Source organism: Opisthocomus hoazin, chromosome 4 (assembly GCF_030867145.1).
Source record: "Opisthocomus hoazin isolate bOpiHoa1 chromosome 4, bOpiHoa1.hap1, whole genome shotgun sequence".
Taxonomy (NCBI): domain Eukaryota; kingdom Metazoa; phylum Chordata; class Aves; order Opisthocomiformes; family Opisthocomidae; genus Opisthocomus; species Opisthocomus hoazin.
In genome coordinates this window covers 77,584,492-77,595,681 of record NC_134417.1, presented here as the reverse complement: position 1 = coordinate 77,595,681, position 11,190 = coordinate 77,584,492, and the positions used below count along the sequence as shown (strand labels likewise).

Here is an 11,190-nt window from a genome sequence, read left to right as displayed (position 1 = left end):
GAGGAAAATATATGGGTGCAAAAATACTTAGATGAATACAGCAGTGACTTTGGAAACCTCTCAGTGCTTGAGAAATAAACTTGCCGCTATAAAGCCACTATAAAGCATTTTCAGACTAAGAGTGTCCCCCATGCAGAAGACATAGCTGAGAATGTCTGAGAAGCTATCAGACATCTAAACCTCTGGCTTTTTGCTGATGGTTACGTAAGAAGTATCCTGGCTCTAAATACTGTTGCTGTTCTTTTCTTGGGTTCTTTATTGTCAGTTCTTGACACAAACCAGTAATGAAAGGAAATACACCAGTGCTGAAAATTCACCTGTAAGATCTCAGGTCAGGTAAATAGTACCTGCGTATTTCTAGGCTTTCAGTTTATTTACTTAAAGGCTAGCTTAAAACTTACTAACTGATCTGTCAAAACAAGACTAATTTTAACTAAGGAGCAATATTTACTGCAGATCTTGATGAAATCTATGTCTCACACGTTCGAAGACCCTTCTTCATTTCCCTGGGCCGAGGAGAACAAGAGCAGCAACAGGCACCACAACACGGGATCACTTTTTACCTTGGCAGGAGCCCTCAACGGCTGCACAGCTGAAGGAAACGTGTGCTGGGAGGAATGAAAACGTGAAATCCACTAAGCTACCAGAGAGAAACCACACAAGTTCTTACAGAAATGCCAAATGCCTGAAAAGCATGTCAAACAATAGCAAATTTTTACTCCATTAGTCTATTTAATGTCCTAATTTAGCTGAATGAAAATGTTTTTGACTCTAGCGCATATTGAAAGAATGGACACGATGCCACGCTCATTTTCAGTTCAAGTTTTACTCCCAATTGCACAAAGGTTGAAAAGATTATTTCAAAGTTTGAAAACCGGCATAATAATTTTGGTTTCACATATAAAACAGGGCAACCCAAAGGATATAGCAGTTGTGTCACTGTTCCAATGTTCAGCAATGAAGTGTTGCACAACCTAATTTCATCTCATACATTGATTTTTTTTTTTCTACATTATCTGCTTCTCAAATTATAACTCTGTACAACACCCACAGATACCTACGGTTAAAATATTTTGATAAAATGCCATGTTATGGAAGATTCCAATGACTTAGTACAGATTACAGTACAAAATAATGACAAGTCAGAGCATCGCTAAGAGTTTATTCAGAAGCTTTTACTTTCAGTTCTTATATCACAAAAGACATGTTTAATGTTTACAACAAATATTAGAAACTGAGATGTTTTTATTTCTACTATTATAAAAGTAACATAGGAGACTATTCTAAGCCATCTTCAAAATGCAGACCAATCTTTTTTTTGTATATAAACTGTACACAAAAAACAAGGCACTATACATTTTTGGATAATAAAGTATAAAGGTTGATTCGCATAGTTTCTCAAGAAATCCATGCTATAAATACAAACGCTTTGTTCAGTTTAGCACCTGAAGCAGCACTGGGAACAATTTATTACCTATTGCAAAGAGAAACTCTTCAGAGTGCGTAGGAGATACATACTGGTGGTATAGCTAATTCAGTACAAGCAGCCGCCATCCAGCTACTTCTCTGTAGCTTTGACATGAAAGACTTGAAAGTGAATATATATTGCATTGTTAAATACATACTTGTTCTATGTGTTTATATAAATATAAATTCTTTGTAATCAACAAACTAACAAAATAACACTTTACAAAGAGAACTTCTTCAAAAACAAAAATGGCAAGTATTGTATATAGCCAAAGGACACCTGCTGCAGTAGCTCAAGAAACTACTGGTTAAGTGCATAGGAGAGCAGAGCTTAAACATATTAAGATTCAAAACTGAATTCCGTTTCCAAAGAGTTCTCTTGGCATTTTATAATATTACACACCTCCAGATAGGTAGTCACTAATAACTTTGGATTATTTCTATTTATTTTATAAATGTGGGATACAATTCTTCTAAAGGGCATAGGAAGTGAAAACAGCCATCCCTTTAGTGCTCACTCCAATAAACACAACTTAGAAAAGTCCTTTTGCCTTCTTCAGATTAACCTGCTTCCAAGATGGCAGCGCATTGTACTCTTCTCTCGTCATCTCTAATGCAACCTGCATTTACAACAAGTGGATATGCCATTAGCAAAAACACTTCTAAGAAGCAAGAGTGTCAAATGACAGCATGGTTAGACACACATGCACAGAGTAACAGTGCACCCAGTCTCTCCTTACCTCAAAGTCTGCATCTGAAAGATAAATTTCAAGCTTCAGTGGATCAACTCCCTCCGGCAGAGGCCTAGCTAAGAGATCTGCTAGTGGATACACCGTCTTACACAGCTTGGCCAGCACGTCCTCTACAAGGATTATCTGATTAGAAACGTCAGCATCCTGTAGGGAGAAAACAGAGACCACGGGATCACAACGCTGAAACCGCCAGCTGCTCCCGCGGCAGTCTGCAGGAGGCATGGGATCAGCCTGCGGTGCCTGGCCCACGGAGCACAAAGCTGCACATCCAGGTCCGCACACAGGCGAACAGCCCTGCCCAGCTTCACAGCTACAGAAAGGGCTGCGCTAAGCAGAAGGACATCCCGTGCTCTCAGCATCTCGGTTTAAGGATGAATTCTGTGCTTAGTTACGAAGCCAGCATTTGCCACTAAGGATGGCTGCAGAAGACTTAGAAAGCAGAGAATGTCGTTTGCCTTGAGATGCCCCTTCAGTGAAGGCTTTTAAAGCAGTCTGATGTAATTCAGCTGTGACTCCGCTTCCCAGGTGGGGAAGTCAATGCTGGAGCTCTTAGAGCCAGCTGATCCTCTGCGGGGCATTTTGCTGCCCTACACTTCAAGCCTGGAGGACAGACCAGAACGGCACGTTGCTGCCTGTTTCACGTGATCAAAACAGCTGTTCTACTAAACTCTCGCACATCTCTTTCTAAGAGATGATTCAGATAACACTTTCCTCCTGTTTTTAACAAAAAGGAATATGAGAAGTTACATCAAAGCACAAGCAGGAATGCCTCTGATATCCACACTCACAGTCAGAATTTAGTTATGTTGTTATTTTTTTCCTGTGGAGATTCCTGAACTGTACTTTATAAGTTCATCCTCTGGATTCTAGGGCTTGACAGCACAAATAAGCAATGTTACTGACAACACGAGATAGGAAACAGTCTATGCAATGAAAAGATTTACCATTTCTGTGATCTCTGCAATGTCTTCCCTGTGTTCCCAGCTCGGGAACATATTAGTGAAGGTCAGAGGCTCTAGGCCAGCATGAATTAGATAGGATTTGGGGGGCTTCTTTACATTTTTTCCTAAAAACAGTCAAAATACAAGAAAAAGAGAGAAATTACAAACAGTACCATATTTTGCAATGTCACCCACTATCCACAGCTACCTCGTTAGCATACTTAATTGATTCTTGCCTGAAAAGCCGAAGTAATTTAAGGCAGTAGGAATAAATTTCACCAGAATTTTTTTTAAGTGCAGTATGGCATCTGTTAACATGTTTTACAGTATTCTTAAATCTGCCTTTTACTGTATGTGACCGCAAAGATCAAACCACGTACGCTGAAAATCCTCCACAGTTACCTCCCAACCCAATGTATTTCTTATTTTACAAAAACAGAGTTAGAGTAAGCAGAGTGTGATGGTCTGAAATTAGCCAAATTCAAGTACATGAAACCTTCCGGTATGCTCAGCAGAAGCGTCCTGCCAGCAGCAAATAAAGCTTAAGCTTGGAGGCTTAAGTGGGAATGTTTCAACTGTTCTTAACTTGGGACACTGAGGTCTAACACCATCGTTTTGTTGTTATGAATTCAAAGGAATGAGATCTGCAAGTTAACAGAGGTATTGCAATAGTTGGATGGCAATTACTGATGAAGTCTTTGAAAGACAGTCCTGCTTCTTTAAAACATGTATGTGTGCACACTACATGGAACATGGACATAACCCTGCCTAGGAGCGATGCCATATCAGATCAAGTGGTTGAAGTCATTATACCAAGTACTGGTGGAAAAAAGCCTTGTTGGTTGAATGATTTCATTCCCCAAGGATTCAAAAACACTGATAAACTCTAAATACTATTTGAAAGAGGTAGACAGGCAGGCACTATCATTCAAAAAAACTATTGTATCTTCATCTTACTTGGATTCAAACAAATTTTTCTTCCAGATAGGAAATGGTAAAGCTGAAGATGTTGCCAAGTCCAGAATCAGGAGAAACTAACAGAGCAACATGATACCACCTCGCTTCAGAGGGCTGTAGCTTCCCTAAAATCTTGTTCTAGCAAAATTCTGTTACTCCCTGCATTCAATCTCAGAGCATCTTGAATGCACTAAGATTTTCCTCCAGGGCATACAAATCCATTACAGAAGACCCTGTTTTTTATTGTGGTCCCTACCTGCACTTCATGTGAGTGGGCTGTCAGGCCGGAGGGTCTAAAAGAACACACCCCCCTCCTCCTCCCCACTGCCAAGGAACACTGCTGGGAACTGACGCAACACCTCTGCTGAATGCAAACGGAGAGCCTGGCTGGACATCGTTCTTCCATTATTAGGTTTGCAAAACATGGACTTACAGGTTTGGCTTTACAACAGATGTTGGGAGCAAGCTGATTAGAGAGAATATCTTCCCATGAAATTCTGAATACTAGAGGTAAAAGCTCTATGGAGTAGTCTAACAAACATATTAGAATGTGAGTGCTTTAACTATACAATTCAGACAGGAGATTTATCATTTGAATACTTCATTTTAAGCCTTCTCTTCCACATATTTTCACTGTGGTTTATTTGTTCATTCTACCATGAATGATTCAACAAGCGCTTAAAAACTCTGCATTTAAAAATTACGTGTGAACCTGCTCTAGTTGCACTGCTCCACTCTCAGTAATTCAGCCAAGAGATAAATGGGGCGTGGTGTTTGCTAATGTTCCAGTATAAGTAAGATGATTTGGTATGTAAGTGAAGAAACATTTTCATTGTCATGAACTCTGCCCTCAGCACAAGCTGATCTCTTCACTAAGCATCACTGAAGGGCAAAACAGTCTTCCCTCTCCTAGCAGTCTGCAGCTCAGCTCTCCAGACTGCTGATTTAGCAGATAAAAACACAGAAAAACTTTCAAGATATCTTGACCAGTTAAATAAGGTTTATGCACAAGGAGAACTGCTAGGCATATTCAAGGGATATCCAGAGTTACTGATCAATCTCTCTTATACCATCACGTAGTTAAACACTGCAAGCCAGGAAAAAAAAAAAGGGGGGGGGGGGGGGGGAGAGAGAAAAAAGAAAGGAAAAGAAAAAGCAAGGGTGGGGGGGAGAGGGACACAGATGAAGAAAGAAATGGAGAGAGAAAAAATATGAAAAAAGTGTTTTAACACTTCTGATCACTCAACTGTATTCTGGTAGTCAAAATAATTGCAGCAGCATTGGTATCTCCTGAAATGCAATTTCTCCACCTTGATAAGTAACACCACATAAGAGCTAGTCAGCCCTGACAGCTTGATGCAATGAAATTTTGAAGTGATTGACAGAATCCCAGATTATGAAAGTGACAGACCACCAGAACAGCATAGTTTGAACAGTAAAAAACTGCTGAAGAAGTTCACATCAGCTTTAGCAGAGAAATAGTTCAAGTAGAATCAATACTTAACAGTAACAAACTTGCTCTGTACCTATCCAACCACACAGCCCAAAGGTCTTGAGAACTACTCCATGGCAAAGAGCATAAAGCCACAACTGCTGCAAAGTCATGGCCAGTGGTAAAGAAGTGAGCACCCAACAAAAAACCTTGTCCTATGATACATATGCTAAACTTTAGACCCATAAGGCATCACTGAAGAGCTTTCCACTGTGCATCGAACTCAGATGCAGCAAATTCAATCCAGTGCAGAATGTATTAATCTCTTTTCCCATCACCAAACTCCATGAAGTTCAAGAGATCTGGAAAACTATCCAAAATTCAGCATGTGTATCTGATTCCATCTCAGCTGGGACCAGAAAACATGATTTTCATTACCAGAAGATTACAGCACTGCCTTGGGAACACCGAGACCGGGATCTTAACTTCATCTCTCTCACTAGCCTGCTGAGTGACTCTGGGCACTTCATTCTATGGTGCTCTGTTCCTCTATGCTGACCCTCACTTCTGCTGTGAAGCACACTGTATGAAATGATTTCAAAGAAATCCATCTGATCACTCGTTCTGACTTGCTAAAACTAGTGGTGGTGGAGAACAACTGGCCTCTTTAGGAGTTCAGTATTCACATCAAAGACTCTTCCAATTACTGCCCTGTCTTTAGCACCCCATTCCTAAACAAATGCTGCTTTTCAGCAGGGCAGTGCCAGGGACACCACAGGATGAACCATGCAGAGCAATAATGCAGTCCAATAAAGGTCACGTTTCAGTGTCTCCAGTACTGGTTTTCAGCTGTTTCCTGTCAGGTGCTACCACCTCCCCTCAGTGACAGGAGACAACTGACTAGAAACACAGCACTTTCTCCTACTCCTATTCAACCTGCAGACTGGGAAGGAGAAACTGGCTTATCCTCATAAGGGTGGAATCCAACAAGGGTACCGCCTTCCCTCTTCAAATAGAGAAATGTCTATGGGAGAAGATGACAGATGCCACCAGCTGTGTCACAAGTTGTAAAGTTTATTTGCCACAGAAGAAAACAGTGGCATCATGAGGTCTGAAGGTCTATAAGCAATCAGGCTTTCCTTGCAAGAGGGCATAGTTTGCACCAATTAAGCTGTAGTGACTTATTCACAGTTGGAAACTGCTCTCAACTGACTGAACATGGCTGTTACTTATGCCCTCTTTCCTAAACAGTAACCCCACACCTCTCTATTCATCCTCCGTCAGAAGGTGCAAGGTCTGTTCCCAGCCTCACATAACCTTAGATGAAGTGAGAGGAAAGGATTATGGTGTCTCAAGAAAACTCTACTAGTGCAGAAAACAATCTGGTCAGTGCACTCTTACATGATCATCAACTGCAGTTGAAATCACCGCACACTGAGTGGCAATAGCTCTGCCTTGTAGTAATGAGCACAGAGCCTCAGCTCTGTGCTCCAGCATGTCCAATGACCACCTGTTTCTGCGTGAGACTTGTCTCGATCTTCAAAGTCTTTCCACCTCCCCCACTAAATCAAAACCCAGTTACATCAGCAAACAGTATCTTCATTCAGTCTTTTGATACACAGAAGCTTATGACATCTAAAAGGAGCTAGACAGAAAACATCCAGGTTTAAGAGGCTGTGTTCTCAGGATTCACTTTTAGGGATCTAATGTCTGAACTATTCTCCCACAGTGCGGTCACAGAAAGGGAATACAGCCTTTCCTCTGAGCATTAAGTCAGCAGAGTATCTTGGTAATCTGGGAACACCACCATTACTACACAAATGGTTTGCTAAGAAAGAGTGGAGAATGTGTCTTCAAATACACTGATGTTTATCAATGCCATTGGGGAAGCACTCGAGTACCTTTCAGCTCGGGACAGTAAGGCATGGAAAGGTATGAGACACGCTGAACAGCCAGACACAGCAATCTGTTACCTTTGCAGTACTGGAGCACTGTCTCCATGGCGCATTTCCTGTCTGTAGCCCACCTGATGCGAGCTGATCCAGCGATTTTGTTTTCCACAGGCCACCAGCCTTGCCACAGGTACACTTCATGGTGATTGTCAACAAGGAACAGTGCTACACAGCCAAAAAATAACAAATCCATCATCAGCCACTTACCAGTTCTTGGAATCCCCTAAACAGCCCCAGTCTTACATGTTTGTCAGCATCAGGACAGGGTCATTTCAGAGCTTAGCAATCCCTTTTTGTTACTCATCCAGCTGAACCTCAGCTAAACTCAGATTCTCTGATATAAACAATGTATTTCTATAGCAAGCTTTTGGGATACATGTACGTTTGATGAGTTCTCAGCATCTTTATCACAGAAAAATTGTTGTTACTGCTTAATGCTGAATAAGCATCACATGCACACATTTTCCTGTGATAAATCAAATTAAAATCACTGAACCACTGCCCATTGCAAGATACAGTTATCTGTTTTCTTGTTACTTAAGTATTTTAAAGCATATACCTGGCTGTGGGGCAGTGTAAAGATCCTCTTGCAAGAATGGCATGGAATTGATGACACCAGGGTCTCTTGAAGGGTAAACGTACTCAGTGGCTGAGAATTCTCCTGATGAACTACTGAGGCTGAACAGGCGGGGAGTGAAATTAAACTTTCCAGGATCTTTAAAGAACAAAAATTAAGGAGATTTCCAATAGAAAATGCCATAGATGAATTTAAAAAAAAAATTAAAAAAAAAAAATAAATCAACTTTTAGAGTGACTGTAAATTCTCTGTTTTTTTTAAAAATCAACAAGGATGACCAGATGTCTTGGGGGACTATCAACAGCTGTGACAAACTAGAGCTAAAAGGCTGGCTGCCATCAGTTTGAATCTGATCCTGGCTAGTTGCTATCAGCCATTTCGTAACTGGCTGTTTTGCAGCTTAAGTGAAGCAAGCCCATCTTAGAGTTCACTTTTTAGCTGACAAATTTTCCACTCGGTGAATCATTCCCCCTGCTACCTTTTTTAGCAGTTTCAAAGCAAAGACTGTACAAGAATGTGTGCAGAACTGCCTCCTAAATCCCTTCAGAAGAGAAGCAAAATGTGTTGGTAACAGCGTTAACTGTTGCTCTGTGCTGCATGAATACAGAGGGGCTGCAGAAGGGGGAAAGAACAAAATGAAACACTTTTGTTTTCCAGCACTTTCCTTCTACAACAGTATTGCTTAACTCAGTAGATTTTTAGAAGCATCTCTCTGAAGGGATCATCTCAACTACCAAGAAGTTCTTCAAAAGCTTTACATTAAATCTCGTGGTACCATAGACCAGTAAAGTAAAATGTGAGTGCCAAATTCAGGAATGCAGGTCTACCTTGCAACATGCAATCATAGGCCTTTCGATCTCTCCTTCCTAATGCGTCCCAGAATCCCAAGGGCTCTGACCCTTCGTCACATTCATGTATTGTCACCTTGCTGCTGCTGTGCAGCCCTGCCTCCAACGGACATCTACAAAACACAAAGAAAGAAAGTGGTGAACCCAGCTTTCCCGCCCCAACCACAGCTAACACAAACCTGCTGGCCACTCGCCTTACTAGAACCCAAAAGCACCCTATAGGCTTGTTGCACACTTCATGTCAACATAGGCTTTTTGAAAATGATGACAAAAATTATCAATAAACAAGATCTAGAATTTCAGCAACCATTCGCATGCCATTTCTGATCGCATACCCAGAGTGGGGGAGATGCTCGCATGAGCTCTCAGTAGGGATTCTCACTGCCTGCTTTAGTTAACTACTGCTGCCCTCCTCGCATGCCTTCCCAAATTCATTTCTTCTTCCTTATTCACAAGGCTTGATTCTAATCCTTCTATCAACTGGGATTTAGTTTGCTATTCAGATATGGAGCATCTCCCTTCAAATGGAAAGAGACTGTTTTTTTGCAACGGTAATTAGCACAGGAGAAAGAACAAGCGCATTTGACGCTAAGTGAGAGCGATTACAGAACATGTGTTTTCCCTAGTTCACTGAATCAACTACCCGTCATTCCTCCTCCTTACCAAGCATGCACATGCTGCAGTTGTGCTCAGAGGACAGCTTTATTTATTTCAACTCTTCTTTGAGGCAGACTATTTTAAGTAAATTGGTAGCCTGTATAAACATCTCCAAAACATAGGTCAGACACTTACTGTTCTTTTATTTTATTGGCTGCTGTTCTTCCTACATCCTTGGTGTGAGCTTGTGCTTTGCAGCCATGCCACAGGTAGATAAGAGCTTTATTTATATTGAGGACAATCATGGATGTCCGGGAACGCAGGCTGCTGCAGTGACATGCTACTTCAAGTAAGTTTCCTTCATTGGGAACTTCTCCTCGCACGCAATATAGCCTCCAGTCACCTGGAGCAGACAGGAACAGTGCAGCAGTGTTATACACTCACATGGGACTGACAATTCAAGACCTCTGCTGTGCAACAGCTGTTCTCATACTGGATGAATTTCACATCTCTCATGCCTATACTGTCACAGAATAAACTAGCTAAGCATCAGATTTGACTAGCACCGCTTGAGAAACCCTGTTGCAAAAAAGACACCTTCCAAAACCTTGTTAGAAGAGTACAAGTATTAAGAGCTGAAGAGCTTATGGAAAGAAAGGGAAACAGATATAGTAGTCCTTCTATTCAGCTCCTCTTCCCTATGCACCTTAAGCACAGGAGGTCACACCAAGATGCAAACTGGAACATGTCCAAGCTACTTCTGCACTGAAATTCTCCTAGCTCCACTGCAGCATTCAAGGAGTATGTGGCAAAAAGTAATGAATGGGTAGAGTTCTCCTTGCAGCAGGAGAACGGCTCATAAAAATACTCTTTTGCCCAGACTATGTAGAAAAGAACGTATTTTAAAGCAAAGGGGCACTTTGCTTAATTAAAAAACAACTAGAATGATTTATATGCTTATAAATACAATAAAGTCAGCTTGCTCTAGGGTGACAAAATCCATTCTATGCTCAAAGAAACAAACTATCTTGAAACGAAGCATTGCAAAGCTGTCTCATGGGTTTCATGGCATTAATTTCCCTTTTCTACAGAGTATGGTAGTTGAGACTGAATTCACAGCCCTTTGCAATAGGTAAAAAAGGATTTTGGGGCAGAAGCTCTTAAATAACAGTAATTTACTTTGTGCATTTTCTTCTTCCTCTTCCCTTCTTCCAGCATGCACAATCATCCCTCCTTGGAAGCACTGCAGGAAGCATGGCGGTTCTTTCCCTTGAAGCACTTGTACCTGGAAATTGAAAGCACCGCTCTTCATTAAAAAAATGAAGGAAGTACACAGATTCAGGAAAACTAGTCTTTATGGATTATTAAAAACTATATCATTATGGCCACCCATGAAGATGGCTTTCCTTCCACAACTGCTGACTATTGTTTAAAATATCATATATATCAGCATGCAGTGGGTTTCATATGTGCTCTGCATATTCAAAGAAACCTCCAGCTGGAATCCAACAATCAAGAGTTTCAGAGGGTAAGGAATACCAAATAAACTTTAATTTAAATTAGTTTAACCATTATTTGAATTCTTCACAGGACTGTGAAGATCTTGTCTGATGTTCTTTGAAACTATATGGAGATAATGCAGGAACTGAAGCAGGTTCAAAATTTGC

The 11,190-nt window shown here is 41.0% G+C and overlaps 1 protein-coding gene across 18 annotated transcripts in view; it reads right to left on the bottom strand.

Annotated features, from left to right (window-relative positions):
* Nucleotides 1-817: 817 nt before the first annotated feature.
* Nucleotides 818-11,190, bottom strand: part of SVIL (supervillin) — a 64,964-nt gene continuing 54,591 nt past the window's right edge. For all 18 annotated transcript variants that reach the window (XM_075419629.1, XM_075419625.1, XM_075419626.1 and 15 more), the window contains 8 exons: nucleotides 10,703-10,808; nucleotides 9,719-9,926; nucleotides 8,906-9,039; nucleotides 8,061-8,216; nucleotides 7,523-7,666; nucleotides 3,164-3,285; nucleotides 2,208-2,363; nucleotides 818-2,087 (listed from right to left, as the gene is read on the bottom strand). In XM_075419629.1, coding sequence (XP_075275744.1) covers nucleotides 2,001-2,087; nucleotides 2,208-2,363; nucleotides 3,164-3,285; nucleotides 7,523-7,666; nucleotides 8,061-8,216; nucleotides 8,906-9,039; nucleotides 9,719-9,926; nucleotides 10,703-10,808 — 1,113 coding nt within the window. In that variant the 3' untranslated portion in view covers nucleotides 818-2,000. The remainder of the gene's footprint in view (nucleotides 2,088-2,207; nucleotides 2,364-3,163; nucleotides 3,286-7,522; nucleotides 7,667-8,060; nucleotides 8,217-8,905; nucleotides 9,040-9,718; nucleotides 9,927-10,702; nucleotides 10,809-11,190) is intronic.